The sequence below is a fragment of the Sus scrofa genome, chromosome 18 (assembly GCF_000003025.6).
Source record: "Sus scrofa isolate TJ Tabasco breed Duroc chromosome 18, Sscrofa11.1, whole genome shotgun sequence".
In the NCBI taxonomy this organism is placed as follows: Eukaryota; Metazoa; Chordata; class Mammalia; order Artiodactyla; family Suidae; genus Sus; species Sus scrofa.
The window spans coordinates 3,408,979-3,431,087 of NC_010460.4; the positions used below are offsets into that span (position 1 = coordinate 3,408,979).

Sequence of the window (22,109 nt, forward strand, 5' to 3'; positions counted from 1 at the left end):
GGTCACAGGGCAGGCCCCAGGTCGCAGGCAGGCCACAGGGCACACCTCAGGTCACAGGTCACACCCAGGTCACAAGGCAGGCCCGGGTCATAGGGCAGGTCACAGGTCACAGCAAACAAGGCATCCCTCGTTACAACTGCTGAAACTGCACCCCAGCCCTGGCTACGAGGCCTCATTAGGACTTTTCTCCTGCCTGTAGACATGCCAAGAAAGCCTCTCTTTGTACCACTCCAGGAAGCAAGTAAATATCTCAGGCACCCTACAGAAGCTGTGCTCCAAAACATTAATCATGACACTTGGGATCCAGAGAGTGATTCAGGTCAATTAAACTCTCACGTTCTCCCCTCTTGTCGGAGCAACACACACACACACACACACACACACACAGACACAGACACAGACACACAGACACACACAGACGCACACAGACATACACACACACACAGACACACACACACACACACAGACACAGACACACACACAGACATATACACAGACACACACAGACACACACAGACACAGACACACAGACACACACACAGACACAGACACACACAGACACACACACACACACACAGACACACACACACACACAGACACACACAGACACACACACAGACGCACACACAGACACACACACACACAGACATACACACACACACAGACACACAGACATATACACAGACACACACACACACAGACACAGACACACACACAGACATATACACAGACACACACAGACACACACACACACACACACACACACAGGTACAACTACCTTAACAATGTTTCCATTTTGTTGAAAAAAGAACTGTTGTTTGGGTCACATTTTTCCTATATCCAATTTTGTGCTTTTAAACTTTTTTTTTTGTCTTTTTTTTTTTGTCTTTTTTTTTTTGCCATTTCTTGGGCTGCTTTCACAGCATATGGAGGTCCAAGCTAGGGGTTGAATCGGAGCTGTAGCCGCCGGTCTACACCAGAGCCACAGCAACGCGGGATCCGAGCCGAGTCTGTAAGCTACACCACAGCTCACGGCAATGCCGGATCCTTAACCCACTGAGCAAGGCCAGGGATCGAACCCGCAACCTCATGGTTCCTAGCCGGATTCGTTACCCACTGCGCCACGACGGGAACTCCTGTGCTTTTAAACTTAGTGTTAAAACCTGAATAGAAAGACACATATGCAATCTCTTGGGATAGAACAGGATGGAAGATAGTATGAGAAAAAGAATGTGCACACAGGTATGACTGGGTCACTGCTGCACAGCAGAAATTGGTACCACACTGTAAACCAACTATACTCTAGCAAAAAAATATAAAAAACAAAACAAAACAAAAACCAAAATTCTGTGCCTGTGCATTTCAAACCAGTTCTGTACGAAAACAACACAACAACAGCAGACAAAAAACAAAAAGTGCCAAGAAGCTGTAGCTGTAATTTCAAAAAGAAACAAAAAACGCCAACCAGGACCAAACCTCCGGCAAAGAAATTACTTGCTCTCCTCTAAGCAGGTGAGTGGAACCCGCCCCTGCTGGCATCAACTCAGCCTTGAACCCATTTCCCAAGACCTCCGACCTTTGGCCCCTTACAAGCCTGGGCGGCCACACACAGCACTTCACTGGCGGTGTAACAAGGCACACTTCCAAAGTCAAGTGACAACCTTCCATAATCTAATAGAGCGAGACTCACGGACAACCAGGCCCCCTAGGGAAAGCGCCCACGAATCGATGTCAGCAATTTTTTTATAAATCCTGCTCGGAAGGGAAGGTGTCTGGATTTAGTCACAGAACCAAGGGGCTTCTGAGAAATGTAGGTAGGGGCCGAGGTACCCTTCCAGGCGGTTCTGGGACAGCTTCCACACGGAAGGCAACGGGTCCGCCTGCTGCCATCACAGTGGCTGCAGAGCTGCCAGTGACCATGGCCCTGCCCTTCCACAGCCGAGCCGGAGGCAGCCGCAGATGGACACGGGGACCTCCCTGCCACGCTGACCTCAGCCCGACACCTGGAAAGGTGCCAGGGTTCATCCAGCAGGAGGCACTGGGATCAGCTGCTTCCCAGAGGCAGGCCAGAGACAGCTCCGCAGACCAGGCAGAAAGACCTGGTCTAGCAGCCGACGGGTCACCACGGGGCAAAGATTTCATGTTTGCTGGACGGTAGCAAACATCAGAAACACACAACCAGAACGGTACCAGCTGCCATAGAGGGATGCGCGCACTCAGAATTACGGGAATTGATTTGCATACGTCGGTCCATACGTAGAGGCTCAATACTTTATAGCCAATCCCTTGTGATTGTAAAGTCTCAAGCCACTTTAAAAGATTAACTCTCCTAGATAGAGGTGCCTGGGTAACTCCCCCTGACGCTACACTGGAGAGTCTGGAATTCAGCTGAGGTTCGTTCTCCTTAAACCAAACAGGCAGGATCAGGCCTCTCCATGGTTGGCTATTTTTGAAGCTTTACGTGAATGATCAAGTTCACATTCCCTTAGACGGCAAAATGGCTACATCAACGTACAAGGGCCGGAAAAGGGTGGCCATTTCTCAGATGTGAAAACAGCTTCAGATTCCTGCAACAAGCAGTGCAGCATCAAAACACCTTTTCTCAGGTCTGAGCAGGAAGATTGGGGGAGGGGTGCAGGGGAGGGGGAGGAATCGAGCCCTTAGGGGCTGGGCACCCCCTGTCCACGGTGGGGGAAAGCTACTGGACCCCAGGGACACAAACTCCCAAGGGTCACCAGCATCTAGCACAAACAGAGAGAGCAGGTCTGTGACATGGTGCAAAGTTTTAAGTGCTGAGACCCAAGAAAACGCCACTCCCTGCCTCTGCAGGAAGGAAGAACACCCAAGGTTGATCAAGCTCCACCAACGGATTCCAGAGCCTCTGTGCCATGTAGCACAGGCAGGCCTACTGGGGGTGGTTGAGAGACAACGCCGGACCAAGAGGGTCGGGCTGGGGAGGGACGGACCAGGAGCCTGGGGTTCGCAGATGCAAACGACTCTACACGGGATGGACAGACAACAAGGCCCCCCTGTGTGGCACAGGGAAATATAGTCCATCTCCTGTAATAAACCATAATGGAAAAGAATATGATAAGAATACGTATAACGGAATCCCTCGGCTGTACATCTGACGCTAACACCATGTCATATATCAACTGTGCTTCAATCAAATAAATGTTTAAAAAAACATGACAATAATGACATGCGGTGTGGATGCAAAGGCCACCCCAGGAGCCACAAACAGCGCAGTTAATGTCCCCAGCCAGCGAGGGACCTCATCGCTGATGGCTCATAGACAGTCCCTGGAAGACAGAATGGACACAGTAACACTTCCTGGTACACTGCCCTTTTTCCAGCACAAACGTCACCAGGTTCTTTAAGATGGGTCCCATCATGGCGCAGTGGTTAACGAATCCGACTAGGAACCATGAGGTTGTGGGTTCAATCCCTGCCCCTGCTCAGTGGGTTAAGGATCTGGAGTTGCGGTGAGCTGTGGTGTAGGTCGAAGACACAGCTCGGATCCCGCGTTGCTGTAGCTGTGCCATAGGCCAGTGGCTACAGCTCCGATTAGACCCCTAGCCTGGGAACCTCCATATGCCGCGGGAAGTAGCCCTAGAAAAAGCAAAAAGACCAAAAAAAAAAAAAAAAAAAAGATGGGTACAGTGAAGCAAGAGCAACATATCCACATTAAACAGCTTCGTGATTTCCCCCCGTATTCTAATTTTATTGCTAAATTTGAGACTCTAGAAATAGTATAAAGGAAAAAAAAATGAGTCAGTTTTAACTGGGGTTCCTAAGAGAATCATAGCAACACTGCGCTGCCCTGGATTTATGGAGCATCTTTGTTCCACCAAGCTTGACAATACAATAATAATAATAATAATAAAAACAAGAAATTACACAGCTAGAACCCACTATATTTGAGGTCTGGATCAGGGCTCTCCTCCTGTCATGAATTTAATTCACACAGTAACCCAGACGGCTAAGTGATGATTGCTATTGGTTTCATAATCCCCCTCGGTCACTAATGAACAGGATGGCATCTCCATTTCTCTGACGGAAGAACTGCAGAGGTTCGGGCCACCCCAGGTCACCAGCATGTCACTTTCAGAGGACGGATGAGAAATGCCCCCAAGAGACGCTAGAATCACACCTGGGGGCTTCTCTAACTTCCTGGAACTTTGGGGGCCGGGTAAGGAGGGGAGGAATGTGTCATCCGAAGGAGGTCTCTCGAGTCCTTGCAGCAGATCGTGGGCTCATTCAGGGCCACACTGATAAGGAACAGGACTTCCTTACTGACGGTGTCATCGGAAGCTTCTGGAATGGCTCCCGACCACCCCCCGCCCGGCGTTCACTGTGGCCTCCATCCTTTGCCCCGTCTGGGCTCTTCTTCCCTGATGCTCTGATGGATCAAACGTCTCCCCGTGGAGCTGACTGACCCAAAGTGAGCCCCCTGGTGCAAGGACCTGGGGACAGTCTCTGGCCAACAGCCCATGAGAAACCCAGTGGCCACAAGGGACAGAAGCCCATCCACAACCATGCTGGTGATTGCCGGGTGTTATATTTAGATCAAATTTTGGACAAGATTTTATCTGGATCAGAACAATGTTCTTTTGGCTTTAAGAACAACCACTCCAATGAACTTTAAACATTACAATGAAATTCTTCACAAATATTCACTGGCTCTTTCAGAAAATAATCTCTAAGGAAGAATATATTTCAGATATAATTTCTTTTTCCTTTCTGTTTTTGTTTTCTTAGGGCTGCACCTGCGGCATATGGAGGTTCCCAGGCTAGGAGTCTAATTGGAGCTATAGCTGCCGGCCTACGTCACAGCCACAGCAACGCGGGATCTGAGCTACATCTGCCACGGACGCCACAGCTCCTGGCAATGCCGGATCCTTAACCCACTGAGTGAGGCCAGGGACTGAACCTGCGTCCTCATGGATGCTGCTCAGATTTCTTTCTGCTGAGCCACGACAGGAACTCCTCTTTCTTCTTTGAAAATCATAAAATATATTAGTATCTTCAAGGATCTACGATATGACAGTTTAATTTCTTTCCTCTTCCCAAAGAGTTTTGGAATCTTCACTTTTGCCAAATTTACCGCAATATGAAGGCACATGGCTGGCTGCTCTAGTTAGATTATTCTTGTTTTAAGGAAGTTTACCCCGTTTGTATAATTTAGTTAAGGTAATTCTCAAATTAAAAGTAAGAAATTACTCTCCCCCCTCCAATGTCTACCCTAGTTAGAACCCTTCAGAAGCTACCCACTGAAAAATGTTATGAAGCTGTTCATAACACAAACAAAATAACAGGAAATCTGGCTCTTCGAGGCAGGAATGGTCTTTTGAGAAGAAATGAGATGGTATAAAGAAACGTTTTGTGAACAACAGCCTGAGACCCCATAAATAAAAGCATGATATTGTTTATTATTTTCCAATTCCAGACCATTGATGGACCTATAGGACCTGGAAAATGGAGAAGTGTGCTTGGGTTTACTCTTTCTCAAATCTAATGGAGAGCTTTTTAAATTTTTTAAAAGGCTACTAATGGACTTCCCATCGTGGCTCAGTGGTAACAAACCCAACTAGCATCCATGAGGACATGGGTTCGATCCCTGGCCTCGATCAGTGGGTTAAGGATCTGGTGTTGCCATGAGCTGTGGTGTAGGCTGCAGACATGGCTTGGATCTTGTGTGGCTGTGGCTCTGGCACAGGCTGGCGGCTGTAGCTCTGATTCAACCCCTAGCCTGGGAACCTCCATATGCCATGGGGATGGCCCTAAAAGACTAAAAAAAAAAAAGAGGGTACTATTGAGGCCATTAATAAAACACACAGATAAAATTAGTTAATCTGTGGATGTTCAGAAATGTTAGCTAGGTTACAGATTTAGTAAAATGAGGAGAGTTTAGGAGGAAACAAAGGTATGTTAATTAGCCTGATCTTACATTTCCAGAACAAACATGGAAGGTGGTTACAATGTTTCACAAATAGGGTCTCCTCCTTTCATGACATAATTTTATCTTTTCGTATATTTGACAACATTTCAAGGACGGAAAGTCCATCGAGTCACTGTGGCTCTTGATCCAGAGCTCAGAAGTTCAGAGAGAAGATAAGGCCCCACGCATGTTTGCTCAGCACCAAACATACACGGGTAGTCCTGGGCTGGGGTGGGGGTACACGAGAGATAAAAAGACCTCCCTTCTCTTTGAGCAGCTGACCATGTAAAAGTGGGCAAATAAAACCAGTTTTTGTAAAATAACTGGGAAATGGTGCAACATTGCACCTAGTCTGAATAAATGAGAAGAAGAAATATGCAATTATCTATTATAGAAATTAAAAGTCTCTCCCTCCGTCTTATTTGAATCCAGACTCATAAAAGATCTGTCCTTGTTTACTGATTCTCTCCCCACCCCTCCTGCACGGACAGCCCTCAGACACCCCTTCTTCTCAAGCCCACTGCCCAGGTGGTTGACCACACGCAGGCTTCAGCCAGTGTCGCGCTGGTGCAACTAACTGGACAGGACCTTACATCCGGCCTGGGGAAGAGCCACGGAGCCACTTGGGCTCAAACGTTCAAAACCCAGAAGTATGGGGGTGTGGACGCTCCTTGGGCCCCGTCACCAACAGAGAGCAGAAGCCGAAGCATCGATGCATCCTCTCTTACTTCCCCAGCAGAGAGCTCTGAGACGCACACACCTCAACACCAAGTCCCAAAGGTTCTAGGGACAGTGGGTTAGGACAGCGACCAAGCCAATAACACATCCTGTAACAGCATCCACCCTGGAGCTCAGAGGAAAGGCCTGGGATAGGAATACAACCAGGAATTCCAAATCCTAGGGATGGGATTTCAAGCTGCAGAAAGAATAAGATCACCTGGAAAGAGTGGGGTTGAGAAGAGGTTCAAGGTCAGGGCCAGGTACCCTAACGCCTAGGGGACTACTTCCTTCTCTTAGGACCACTTTCTCTTCTTTCTATACAGAGTGAGATGCTTCATTGCATTTTCCCCTTTTCTTACTCCCTAGAAGATTTCTGCTCTATAACCTTCATAATACATTGACTCTCCTCAAGACTCAGTCTTAAGCCTTCTTCACTTTTCAAGTATTTCATATAACTCTCCCTGCAGATGACTTTATCTACCCCAAGGCTTTATTTTCCGCCTTTGAGACGAGGACCCTAAGATTGCTCTCCATCCCAGACTTTGTTTACAAGCATCACACCCATCTTTCCAGTTAGTCACTTGGAATCTCCTGTTCAATGTCCCAGCGTCGCCGGAAAGTCAATAATCCCCAAACCAAACCCATAAACAACGCAAGACCCCTCCGCCCTCTCCCTTCTCTGGAAGGCTCAACTTCTCCCTACTTCCTCCTCCTCATGCACGCTGCTGCCCAAGGGCTGTCAGATCCCAGCTGAAGTTCCACGTCACAGAACCTATATCCCCCAATCCACCAATGAGGCCAAATCCCTTTGGTTTAAGCACTTGGCTGTTCTACTCACAGTAGCACCTAGTTGATAATATTGCAAGCTCCACTAGGTAAGATAATAGATCTCTTTGGCACAAATTGCTGCCTCGGTTGGTGCTCTATTTCCACGTTGCTGAGAATTATGGATCTAGGTTCTTCCGTTGAAAAGGGATACTCTAAAAATATCGACATTGTAGTTTATCCAATTAGGAAACTTTTCCAAAGAGTAAACTCCGAGTTCTGCTGCAGAATTCCAAGCTCTTTCCTCTTACTTTTTCCTCCAAAAGCACAGACTACTTGCTTGGATAGTCTATATAAAGTAACTTCTCAGTACTTCAAAATTATAAACGGTTAATTCTTTGATTCGAGTTAAAAGTATCCATCGGTACAGATATATTTTTTTTTAAAAAGCACATATTTAAACTTAATATACTTAAACCATTTTTTACAGTTTAAAGTCTAGCCAGATCCACGCCAAGTTTTTACATTTCCTGCAGTGGAGAAAACAAACTGAACACAGGTCTACGCCAGAGGCCAGCAGGTGCCACATAGGCAGATACGGTTAGTTCAAGATTCACGTTTACAGCCAATGTTCTATGTGGTGAAGACTCAGATTTAGCAAAAGAGTCTTTACCAAAAAGGTTATCAGGTGCAATGGGATTCCAGTGCACCACTTCAAGAGGAGCTTTGGGAGAGAGAAAAAGAATATTGGCGAATGCTATCCTGGACAGAACTCTAGGGGTCCACTTTAGACTGCCATATTCCAGATAAGAGAATCTTTTCTAAAAGAGTCTGAGAACAAATATAAAACTTTGCTTGGAAGGCTCTAGGAGCAGGAAGCTCGTTCCCAAACAAGGGGACTCATCCCACTGCTGGGATTCTCCCATTATTAAAAGATTCTCTAGTAAGATGACCTGAAATCTGTCTGTCTTATGCTTTTCTCACTCAGCTGTTGTGTTTCCTGGAAGAACCCAGAACAAACCCATTACCCTCATCCCTGGGAAAGTCCTTCAAATATCTACTGGCATTTTTCTCTTCCTTAGGTGTGGAGATGACATTTTTTGGTAGCTTCCCAGGGTGGTGAAAGGAGTTGAAACTGGACATCATGCTTAGAGGCACGTGGGCTGGGTGCAGGATGTGCAGAATCCCAAGGTTGAAACCTGCCATTCCATACGTCAAGTTCACGGACCTCCCTGATCGACTAGACAGAGGCGACCAGTTGTTCCAAAGGATTGGGAGGAAGAAAATGAAAGCTTTTCCATAACGGACATTAAAAAACGAGCAAATGGAAAATCGAAGATAGAGAATTTTAAACGATCCAAGTTTGGAAGAATAAATCTCCACCTGAAATCTGAATCAAATCGGCTGTCTCCAACAAATAATCCAGTTGTCAGGTAACTTTTAAAAGATATTCTAAAACTGCTAGAATTGGAGTTGCACCTCCACGCCAACCCCAGCTTCCCTCTTGGGATGTAAAGCCACAAGCCTGCCCGCTTCGGGCCCCAGGAAGCCTCTCAAACTCACCAAAGAGCTACTCAGACCTGAATTATGATGCTTCACAAAACCCTAATGAGAATGGTCTCAAAAGAACTGGAAAGGTGGTGGAATTCTAGAGTTTATTTGCCAGAGAATAAATGATGCGCTTTTGCACAGAGGCACAGTTCTAAGAGGCTCATATCATAAGCTGAACACCCATTTCACTTATACACAGACATTTCACCTTCTTGCTCATATAAAGAACCAAAAGGAATTATAAAATATTAGTATGTTAAAAGAAAAAAAAGACAAGACCCACTTTCCTGCTACCTAAAGCCTAGGGTGAGATTTTATAGACAATTCTGGTAAAATTTGATGGGAAACTCATCTTTGAAGTGCTAAAAACAGGTCTACAAAATGAAAGTGAGAGTTCAACTCTTCTCTAGAATATAGGACGGCTGAGAGATGATTAACACCTGATTTTAATTTAGGGGGAGCCTGGCAGTCACTTTTTGTTCCCAGGATAAAATTTATGGCGTAAGTGAGAAAATGGCAAGAAAAGTAACTGCACAAAAGGGTGAAGTAAAATCTCTATTAAAAAGACAACTTCTCACCACCTCACTAAGAAAATCCTACTAAACAGGCTCTAAAAAGCAGTGATTTTTTTTTCCCCCTGCCAAAAAGATGTTCATACCTTTCCTCTCCCCTAGGTGGCAGTGTGGCACATAAAGAGACCCTCCCAGGACCCACCAACTATTTCTTGTAGGAGTCAAAGATGACCAGGAATGAAGATTCAGGGGAAAAATACTTAATGAGGTACCGGAATAAAGAAGCTTTTAAAAAAATATATAGATAGAAAAGAGTAGTACTCACTGGTTCCACGTTGTAGGAAAAAAGAGCATATTCTCTATCCGGAGATATTTCATATCTGATGGCTCTTAGCGATTCCTAAAAGAATCAAAAAAAGAAAAAAAAGAACAAATTTTAAAGTACTACAGATAACTCAAAATCTTGTAGTTTAATGGTGTCTGCTGGTATCATTTTCCAACCTTGCTAAAAGCCTATTAAAAATGGCTACATCCTTTTTTGTTCACTGGACAATGTTCAGTTAATTAACAGTATTTTACATTTTATTTGTAGGTTTTTTTTTTCAAATGTCAATATAACATTTTGTATCTACCTGAACACATCAACAGAAATAAATACAAAAACAAATACCCGTCTCCCACGAGACTCCCAACCTCCCTGTATCGTTATATCTTTTCCTTTGCTCATTCTTATATGCAGAAGCTTGTATTTGATAGATTTGTTCCGAAAAGAGAAGCACATCCCATACACGGCTCTGCAACTTGCTTTTTCACCATCATGGATGCTGGCTCACAAGTCAGTGTATGGGGGCTAACATTTTTTCTTTCAAATTTCTTTCTAGTACGCAGGTAATTTTACTTAGGTGAAAGCATCAAAAATGCTGTGTTTCGCTCCGACTTACTCCTCTTCTCTGATGTACTCACACTGCTGTACAGACCCTCACACCCACTGGAGAGAGCCCTCTCTTGTCAGCTTGGGGTGTACCACTCAAAGGATCACACAACCACATGCAACAGATGGACAACCACAGCTAAAAGTGACGTCACCTTACTCAACTCTCACCTTAGTTTTCTCATGCACCAATAACTCACAGTTCGGGTAGCCTGAATTAGTGCTCTTTCAAGCTTATATACAATTGTATGATGTGGATATATCTTCATCTACTCAGTCCTGACTGGAGGGTTGCTGCCTAAGATTCTTGTTGCTCCTGGTCGTTACGTTCTAGAAAGTCTCCACCAACACTGTTCCCAGGGGAAATGCAGAATTCCATTCCTGTGAGCCTCTGGTCACAGTATTTTTATCAACCAATCAACACAGAACCTCGTCTTAAGTGTGTTTTTGTTTGGAGGCATTTTACTGAATATATATTACGGATTCATTAACACCGACTGCATGGCTGACAGCCCCACAGCCTGGGCCCGAACAAGGCTCACTTTACACACCGTGTTTGATCCGGGAGGTATCTCACAGTCTTTTTCTTCTCTGGGACACAAGGCAGCACTTCGGGGTGATTCTTTGGGGCCATTTCAAACAGCATAATTGCCAACAAAGAGCACAGGTGTGTGAAGAATGTGGCACTACACAGACCACGAGAAGGATGCTTCTTTGCAGGATAAGAGCTGACACCCTTCTGCCACTTTGCACGTGTCCGAGCTTGACTGTAAAGTACCTTGAGCGTTCACTTGGGCTCACACATCCATTTTAGCACAAGGCGAATTTGCACATGCAGAGGCTGTGAGTGACACCTGTGATGTGTTTCTAGTTTGCTGTCGTAACGCACAATGCTGTAAGAAGGATCCTCACCCATATACCCATATACCCATATACTGGTGTGTCTATGGTTATTTATTTTATAGGGTAAATTTCTATGTAATTTTTTATGTACGTATGTAGTTATTTCCCGTTTCCTTCATCAGCATGTAAGCTCCTTGAAAGGAGTCCTTTAAAAAAAAAAAACCAACTTTAATTTCTCTCAACCATGTTTTGTAGTTTCTAGCATATAAGTCTTGCCCAGATTTTGTTAAATGTATCCCCAAGTATTTAGTATTATTGATGTTTTGTATATGTGAAATATACATGGGTATCTTCATTTCAATATCCAGTTGCTTATTGCTAACATATAGAAATGTAATTGATTTTAGTACTTTAAGCCTATGCTCTGTAACCTTGTTAAATTTAATTAATTGTGCTACTGGGAATTTGGGGGGGGGCAGGTAAATTTCCTTAGAATTTTCTACATAATCTACCCCCCCAACGGTTTTTTCCTTCCTTTCCTAACTGGATGCTTTTCACTTCTTTTTATATTTGTTAATTATGCTCTAGAGAACTGTCAGTATGAAGCCACAGAGAAGGCATGAAAGTGGACGCCTCGCCTTTTCCTGATCTTTCAGACAAGCATTCACTCTTCACTATTTAATGCCATATTGATGATCTTTTAATCTTTTTTTTTTTTTTTTTTTTTTTTTTAGGGCTACATTCCTGGCATAAAGGAATGTAGGAGTCCCAGGCTAGGGGTCGAATCGGAGCTACAGCTGCCGGCCTACACCACAGCCACAGCCACACCAGATCCGAGCCACATCTGCGACCGACACCACAGCTCACGGCCACGCCGGATCCTTAACCCACTGAGCAAGGATGGGGATCAAACCTGCATCCTCATGGATACTGGTTAGACTCATTTCCGATGAGCCACAGTGGGAACTCCCATTTTTTCTTTTGATAGATGCCTTTAATGGGGCTGAGGATGTTCTTACCTAGTTCCAGTTTGCTCAGAGTTTTTACAATAAATGTCGAATGTTATAAGGACTGTTGACCCTTCTCAACTGCTTTTTCTGTGTCGACTGAGAGATGATTAGGTTGTTTAGCATTTGCAAAGTCTGCCAATGTGGTAAAATACATTGTTTGATTTTTCAGTGTTAAACCAAACTTGCACTCCTGGGATAAATTCTATTTGGATAAATTCTATTCTAAATTCTATCACCCATTTTTATATATCGCTAGATGGGATTTGCTATGAATTTACTAAGGACTTCTGAACGTGTGTTCCTTAGGGAAATTGTGGTTTTCTTTCTGGCAGTATCTTTGTTTTCTTATTTCAGAGTAGTGCTGGTTTAATACATGATTTGGGAATTTATTCCTCCTCCTCTTCTATTTGTTCTATGAGTTTGGGCAGAATCGGTATTGTGCTTTCCTTGAATGTTTGGTAGAATTCAGCAGAGAAAATATTTGGGCTTTGAATTTTCTATATATGGAGTTTTTAAACCATGGATTAGATTTTCTCATGTCAACATATGACTATTCAGCTTCCTAGCTGCATTTTCAGTGAACTGTGATAATTTGTCTTTCAAAGATTTATATGCCTCATTTGTGTTGTCAAATTTATTGACCTAAGGCTGCTCAAAATATTTTCAACTATCCTTTTAATGTCTGTAGGCCTCTCTTCTGTTCCTGATATTGGTTGTTCCATCCTTTACCTTTGTTCTTGGTTGATTTTATTAATCTCTTCCAAAAACTAGCTTTGGATAGTGTTTATTTTTTTCTCATTTTCTGGGCTGATTTCTTCCATTATCTCTCTTTTGTGTACTTAGGTTTACTTTTTCCTTTTTTTCTAGTGAAAGCTTAGATATACTATGAACATTTAGAGCTGTAAATACTGCCTAGCTGTGTACCATAAATTTCGATATCACATATTTTTATTTTCATTCATTTCAAACTAGTGTCTTATTTCCACTTCATTTCTCCTTTGGCCAATTTTTTATTTAGAAGTATGCTGTTAAATTTATAATCAGCAGGGTATTTTCTAGATATATTTCTGCTTCTGAATTCTAGTTTAATTTTGTATTTGTTAGAGAAGATACTTTGTATAAGTTCCAACCTTTGAAATATATTGAGACTATTTTAAAGGCCCAGACTACCATCTACCTTGATAAACATTCCACGTGCACTCAGAAAGCATGTGTGTTGTGCCCTTGCGTCGTCGCGTGATCTACAAATGCCAGTTAGGCCAATTGGTTAATAGTCTTCTCTTTTCCTTCTTTTTTTTTTTTTTTTTTGTCTTTTTTTAAGGGCCGCACTCACGGCATATGGAAGTTCCCAGGCGAGGGGTCCAACTGGAGCTGTAGCCACTGGCCTATGCCACAGCCACACCAGATCCAAGCCGCATCTGTGACCTACACCACAGCTCATGGCAATGCTGGATCCTTAACCCACTGAGCAAGGACAGGGATCGAACCCGCAACCTCATGGATCCTAGTCGGATTCCTTTCCCCTGAGCCAGGACAGGAACTCACAACAGTGTTTTAAGGACTTTGGTCTCCTCACCAAGCTTTTCTCCTACATGTTCTATCCATTACTCAGAGAGGACCACTGAAATTGCCAACTATAATTGTGGATTGGTCCATTTCTGCTTTCTGCTCAACCAATTGTTGCTTCAAAGACTGTGGCTCTATTGCTAGTTGAATACACCTTTGGGATTCTCATGCCTTCTTAACAAACGAACTCCTCTATCACTACAAAATATTTCTTTTTGTTTCTGGTAGTATTCCTTGTTCTGTAGTCTCCTTTGTCTGATTATTAAAGGAGCCATTCAAGCTTCATATTGGTTACTGTTTGCATGACATATCTTTCCACTTTTACTTAATTTTTTTTTTATCTTTTGTCTTCTCTAGGGCCGCACCCGTGGCATATGGAGGTTCCCAGGCTAGGGGTCGAAATGGAGCTGTTGCTGCCGGCCTATGCCACAGCCACAGCCACTCATGATCTGAGCCGAGTCTGTGACCTACACCACAGATCATGGCAACGCTGGATCCTTAACCCACCGAGGCCAGGGATCGAACCAGCAACCTCACAGTTCCTAGTCGGATTCGTTTCTGCTGTGCCAGGACGGGAACTCCACTTTTACTTAATTTTAACCAATGTCTTTCTATTTATTTATGTATTTATTTATTTATTGTCTTTTTAGGGCTGCACCCACAACATATGGAGGTTCCCAGGCTAGGGGTTGATTTGGAGCTGTAACTGCCGGCTTACACCACAGCCACAGCAACGTGGGATCCAAGAGGCGTCTGTAACCTACACCATATCTCATGGCAATGCCGGATCCTTAACCCACTGAGCGAGGCCAGGGATGGAACCCACAACCTCATGGTTCCTAGTTGGATTCATTTCCGCTGCACCACGATGGGAATGCTTATCTTTATATTTAAAATATATGTCATAGTTTATAATGTGGTCTTACTTTTTAAAATGAATCCTGAAATCTTCTGGGAGTAATAAAGAGAATTTGTGGACACAATGAACGTGGGACATAAGAAATTGGTCTTTATACTGCTGTCATATTGTATCAGTTTTCTGCCCCAGGTGTCATACTCGAGAAGGTTATAACATGTCCCAAGATCTTCTGTATACATGACGGTATTTTTAATGTCAATTTTTAGAGTAGGAGAGAAAGTTCCGAAATTTTACATAAGGTTAAAAGAAGGTGGACATAGTTCACATTTGGAGAACCCTTTTATAAAAAGATGGATGCATTTTTTCAGTATTAGTTAATTCATTCTACCTGTTTCCATCCAAAGCCCAGCCATGCACTGACCATATTTATCCTTCCTAGCTCTTGTCACCCTATTATGTAGATCCACCTTTTCATCTGCTATGAGCTTTTTTATTCTAAAGAATGTCCTTTACATTTCTCAACATGCAGGTACCCTGCCAATGAATTCAATTAGAGTTTAATCTCCAAATTCTTTATTTATCGTTATTTCTGAAAGATACTTTGACTGCATATAGAATTCTACATTGACAGTTTCTTTTTCTCCCAGCACCTTAAAGGTGTCACTCCACTTTCTTCTGGCTTGCATAGTGTCTGGTGAAGACTCTGTTGTCACACTAATGTTTATTCTTCTATACAAAGGTCTCTTTGCTTTGACTGCCATTAAGGTGTTCTATTTTTCTTTTTCTTTTTTGTCTTTTTAGAGCCACACGTGCAGCATACGGAGGTTCCCAGGCTAGGGGTCGAATTGGAGCTGTAGCCACTAGCCTACACCACAGCTCACAGCAATATAGTATCTAAGCCCATCTGCAACTGACACCACAGCTCACAGCAGTGCTGGATACTTAACCCAGCATTCAAGGCCAGGGATTGAATCTGTGTCTTCACTGATACTAGGCAGATTCGATTCTGCTGAGCCATGATGGGAACTCCTAGGAGTTCTATTTTCAATGGTTTCCAACACTTGATAGTTACAGTGTAATTTGCATTGGTGTGGTTTTATTTATCTTTATTATGGTCAGGGTTTATGGAACATTTGTACCAAATGTGGTAAAAAATCAGTCACTATATCTTCAAAAGTGTATTTTGTCTTTTGTTTCTTCTCTCCACACCACCCAGTGGCTCTGAAAATTATAGGCTGTCTACCTTATCACCAGGTGCAAATAATGGATGCAAAAACTACAGGGCACATTTCCTAAACATTTGCACCAAGACTATGAACCCAAGATCAATTTCCCAAGCAAAGTAGGCCTTGGTCTCAGAAGGATGTTCCTGCAGTACTTTGTCCATTCTCTATGAGATTACTTGCCTTTTCCTGATCAATTTGGGAGAGCTCCTTGTAGATTGTAGGTATCAGCCTTTTATTTGTTACATGGATTGCAAATATTGTCCATTATTTGTTTATCGATTTTGCCTTTCTTAATATTAAAACTTAAAACTCTTCTATAGCAAGTTAAATACGGCTATCTTTTGAAATAGCTTCTAGATTTCTTATTTTTTTAAAAAAATTCTCTTTTGTACTAAACCAAATGATAGAGGCTTTTCGACATTTAAACCTTTAACACAACTAGAATTTAACTCCATATATTTGTGGAAGGAGGGATTATTTCCTGGTAGTATAGATAAAGAGTTAGTTATGCTGGTATTGTTTTCTAAGTATGTCATCATCCCTCCCAGTGTTTCTACTCATCGAGTTCTCTTTATAGTGAATCGCACTTCTGAATTCTTTAGTCTTTCACTGCTATGTTATTCCCATGTAAAATCTGATGGTTTTAAACTTGTCCTTTGGATTCAGAGAGACTGTGACGTATACTCTGCTTAAACCATTTTCTATGCGGAATTTAGAGACTTTCTTAATTTCTCTGTGCCTCTGCAAGTTGGAGATAACGTCGTGGTTGATGTGAAAATCCAATGAAGTAATTACAACGCCTTGTGCTATTAGCTATTATCAGTTATTAGTGTTAGTTATTACTATTAATGAGTTAGTACAATGTCTTTATTATGTATTTTACTATCAGCTAAAGGAGTACGTGTTACTATATATTTTTAAACTTTCTGTGGTTACATTCTAGTGTTTGTTCTCAATTAAGATATTTTATCAAATGTTCAACATTTTTTTTCAATGTCCTAATTAGGATTATGCTAAAGTTTGGTACCAGTTTTAAGAGAGGGAACATTTTAAATATTGTATGGTCACCTAAGATTACACTATAGCTAATTTTTTTTTTTCAAATCTTCAACAAGATTTTATAGTTTGCTTTATTCTATTTGCAATTCTTTGATTTATTGTAGGTCTTTTTATAGTTTTTGTTCTTGTTATGAATGGAATATTTTCTCCATTTACACTTTTAGGTACTTATATTAATGAAGAGAGAGCTACTGATTTATTTCCGTATTTTTGTGTTCAGCCACAGGAATACATTTTCTTATTAATTACAGTAGTTTTTTTTTTTTAACTATTGTCTTTTAGGTTTTCCAAGAGAATTATGTTATCAGAACAACAGATACAACTTTTTTCCTCATTCCGATTCCAATCATGTGATTTGCTTTTTACACCATATTTCCCATGATCTACAAAAATACATTAAATATTAATAGTGCTGTTGGGTATTCCTTCCTCACTATAATGAAAACGGTTTTACTGTTTGCCATTTAGAATGGTTTTCACTGCTAGCTGATTCATTGTAAATACTCTTTGTCATATTTAAACAGTTTTTATCCTTATCGTACCTGGGATTTTTATTAGCAGTGGTTGATAAACTTTATCAGATGCCATTTCAGCACCCTGTGATAGAATCCTAAGTATTTTTCTGTTATTTTGCAGCTGGAATGGCTTTTGTTGGTGGATTTCTTGATATTTGAAAACTGTTGTCATGATGACACCTTCCTTGTTCAGAGCACGTCATACTTTTGATACATGACTGAACTCTACTTGCCAATATGTTATGTGTGATTTTTGCATTTATACCCACTAGTGATATTGGTGTATAGTTTACATGTGGCATTATTGGGGGCTCTTTAGTTATCAATAACACAATTTTTTTCATAACATTATTCTGACTTTAAAAAATACTGGTCCACATATATGACGATCCCATATATACAGCTCTCTAGGCATGTTTCTGGTGAGATGCATATCTAAAGGGTTGTGTCTTATTTTCTTATACTAGATAAATATGGACATGATGATGAATGTAGAGAAGGAAAGGTGGCCATCGGTGGGAGAGAGAGATACAAAATGATAGCGGGCCCCAAATGACCCAGTAATAGAAGGAAATGAAGAGTAGAAAATACCAATCTATCCAGAGGCTGTTTTGTGAAAACAATCTCACAAAGGAAAAAATAAAGAACTACATACACAAGATTAGTAACGATAAAACAAAAGCCAAAGACTGGCAAGCATGAATGAATCATGAGAGGTACCCTGTGCAACTCTGCAAACAAAATAAATGGGGATTGTGATCTCACCCTCCCTAGTCCGTGAGGAAGAAGGGACCCCATGGACTAGGAGGTACAACCTGCACCTGGCCCCCAAATTCCCCTAAAAATCATCTCATTTGGAATCAGACAGACTGAGGTGCCACTCTTAGCACTGCTTGCAAGAGCCAGAGAAGACTTGAAAATGCAGCCACTGCAGAACACGGTGAAGGACCTTCACGAAGGGTCTACCACTGAGAAAATTCCCCAGGTGGCTTCACAAACCAAGTTCTCTCTAACCATGAAAACAGATCATTCCATGCACTGAGGGGCATGAGTGTGTGTGTGTGTGTGTGTGTGTGTCTGTGTGTGTGTGTGTGTGTTAGGCTAACCTCACTCACTGTTTTGCAGCTCTGATCTTTATTTTAGGCAATATGCAGTGACCTCCAGGTGCGAACACCCTTTGAAGCTGGGCACCCTTCAATGCTGGACTTGGTCCCCTCTGGACAACTGTAGGCACAAAGGCTGAGCTGGGCCCTTTATGCCATTTAGAAATAATTTCGTTTGGAATCAGACAAAGATGAGTGCAGTCCTCAAGACTCTTAGCTACCAGCTATGTTATTCAGAAAAAGTTATTTTTAATCTCCGTAAACTTCAGCTTTCTCTTCTATCAAACGAGTAGTCACAGGATGGCTAGGGATTTCAATTAAAAGAGGATAACATGCACAGAGCTTAGGATAATTGTGGTCCCACTGTAAGCACGCAAATGTCAATTATGAATTGCTTCATTCTGTGTAAACACTGCAGCATCCTCTTCCTCAAAGTACCCCTGGCTGTCTACTCAACAACGCCTTACTTCGCCTGGCTTCCGGTCTCCAAGTTGGTCACTCTTCTCACCCACAAGGCTCAAAAAAGCCCCTCGACAGCAAGACCGCTGTTTCAGTCCCACCTGTTCTCCATGTGCCTCCCCCATGTGCCCGAAGCCCATTCCCCTCCCCATCTTCCTGCCTTCATTTAGGACCGCATCCCTCTTCACCTGGACCTGAAGCAGCCCCTAGACCTGAGGCAGCTCCTTGCCCATAATTTTTCTCTTCTCCAAATCCACTTTCATACTGGCCTAGAGTTATTTTCCTAAGTCACCCACTCAGCCTCAAGAGTCTTATTCTTTCCAATTTCCTATGGAGTAAAGACGAGACCGCTGCGTAGACCACGAAGTTCTTGGTGACTTGCTCTTTTTCCTGCGTCTTTAAGCTACAGCCTTCTGAGCCCCTCTCACCCAGACAAGCTACCCCAGTAAGAGAACCTGCCCACGGTCCGTCCACAAACCCGCTTTACTCCACCTGTTCACGCTGCCAGGGATGCCCTTTCCCCTTGTTTGGAGATGGCAGTCTTCCTCCAGCTCGTCAATCTTTTATCAACTTTCAACGCCAAGACCCTTCTCTCCTTCCTCACCTTGTTCTCACCCCATATGGTACCTCAATTCAGAATATATTTCCTTCAAATGGTTCCTTCTTTTAGATCTGGGCTGAAAGCTTCCCAGGAGTAAACACCGTGTCATTCTAATTCTGTACGCACCCACCCACCCACCTCGTGCAGCCCAGGGTTCTGTTCAGAGGAGCTTCTTTCTGAATGTCAGACAGTAGGGTGCAGGTGTGAGGGCAGAATGCCATCAGCCCACCCCCAACCTACAGAGAATTGCAGGTTTGGGGCCAGAAAGACGCAGCTGCTACTTTATTCCTTTTTAGGTCTTTTCAAGACACAAGTATAAACTATTCTATTCATCTAATTAAAAAGTAAAAAACAATATAGACTGGGCTATGAGATGAACATTAGAAATAAAATAAATAAAAGCTACTTCCGTTTTTTTGTTCTATCCTGTCATACAAGAAGCAGACAAAGAAAAGGGAGGTGGTGGGGGAGTAAAAGAAAGAAAATCAGGAATAAAATGAAAGATATCATCCGAGACCCAAGGGGAAAAGGAAAAAAAAACACAGAGGGACAGATAACGGATAGAAATACATACAGGATACAGAGACTTCACAGCTTTCTGCAATATTCTTGCAAAAGACACTGACTTTTCAAGCCATCCTTCTGGTTCTGGACCAAGGAGGTTTGAAACCCTGAGGCCAGCCTGGGTAGAGGCCAGTGCTTGTGGTGCCTGTGGGGGTGGCTGGCTGCTGCCTGCTCCACCAGCCGGACTTGCTCTCTGGGAGGAAATGAGGTCTTGCTGCCACCAGGTCTTCCTATTTTGCAAGGAAAGCCAGAAATCTGGATTTTGAGTTGGTAAAAAACTACTCTGTGGGCCAAACAGCTCAATGGGCACTGTGGGTGCCAGTGTTTACCGTCTCCACTAGACAAAGCCAAAGTTACGGCTCCTTCACGGCTCTGACTTGGACGCCAAGTGCAGTCGCCTTGGGTGGAAACGCCCACTGGGCACACCTGCCTCATCACAGATGCTGGTCTAGCCGTGAGTCTGGTGGCATTGGTGTTCAGTGCAAGGAAGGATGGTGGCGGGAATGGGAGAGGAGGCAGAGGCTAGGAGGCCAGGGGCATCTCTGGGAGCCCTGGGTCCCCAGTCATCACGCACTGGGCTCTGGGGAGAAGAGATGGGAAGTGCCCCCCCCGCCCCCAGATGTGAGAAGATGCATGTGAAACACCGATGGACATAAATGCAATAGGACAAAGTGAAAATTTACCAGGTCAAAGTAAAATCTACTGGATGGAGTGAAAAAAATAAGCAGTTTCCCATTCTATTGCGTATCTTCCTTCTCGACCCTGTTCTGGAGTTGCTCTGTCACTTCCTGGATTCTGGCACAGCTCTAATCATACTTGTAATTATGTCCCTCTCTGTGAGGAGTCAGAATTCATTAATTTTTAGAGAGTGAGATAAAATCTCAAATCCCACAGTCTAATGATTATATAACATCAAAGACAGAAATAAATGCAGCAGGAGTTCCCGTCGTGGCCCAGTGGTTCACGAATCCGACTAGGAACCATGAGGTTGTGGGTTCCATCCCTGGCCTCACTCAATGGGTTAAGGATCCAGCCTTGCCGTGAGCTGTGGTGGAGGTTGCAGATGCGGCTCGGATCCCGTGTTGCTGTGGCTCTGGCGTAGGCCAGTGGCTACAGCTCCGATTCGACCCCTAGCCTCGGAACCTCCATATGCCACGGGAGCGGCCTAAGAAATGGCAAAAAGACAAAAAATAAAAAATAAATGCAGCAAAAAGTCTTTTATATAAATGTTAATTTAGTGATCTAAATAAGTAATTAAAACAAGCATATTAGTCATTAAACACGTAAAGACATAAAAAGTGAGAAAACCTGATATAAGCATAAAAACAGGAAGCTTTTTTAAAAATTTACTTGTTTTCCCTTCCAAGTATTACCAGGAACCGTCTATGTTCTTACATCAATGGATGAAGTCTAATGTCTCTGATTTTTTTTTTTTTTTGTCTTTTTAGGGCCACACCCATAGTATATGGAGGTTCCCAGGCTAGGGGTAGAATCGGAGCTACAGCTCCTGGCCTACACCACAGCCACAGCAACACCAGATCCGAGCCGCGTCTACAATCCACACCACAGCTCAGGCAACACGGATCCGTAACCCATTGAGTTAAGCCAGGGATGGAACCCTCGTCCTCATGGATACTCATCAGGTTAGTTTCGGATGCATCACAACAGGAACTCCCTCTTTGATTTTTTGTTTGTTTGTTTGCTTTTGGCTTTGCTCAAAACATGGAAATTCCCTGGGCCAGGGATTGAACCCACGCCATAGCAGTGACCCAGGCTGCAGCAGTGACAATGCCAGATCCTTAACCCACTGTGCCAAAAGTGAACTCCAAGAAGTCTAATTAGTGTCTTTGAAATGTGAGGCTAAAGTTTTTCAAAATTGGATTA

General features: G+C 43.1%; 1 protein-coding gene across 1 annotated transcript in view; it reads right to left on the reverse strand.

Annotated features, from left to right (window-relative positions):
* DPP6 (dipeptidyl peptidase like 6) overlaps window positions 1-22,109 on the reverse strand; it is a 757,367-nt gene that overhangs the window by 260,500 nt on the left and 474,758 nt on the right. Inside the window, 1 exon segment of the mRNA XM_021079151.1 lies at window positions 9,815-9,889. Coding sequence (XP_020934810.1) covers window positions 9,815-9,889 — 75 coding nt within the window.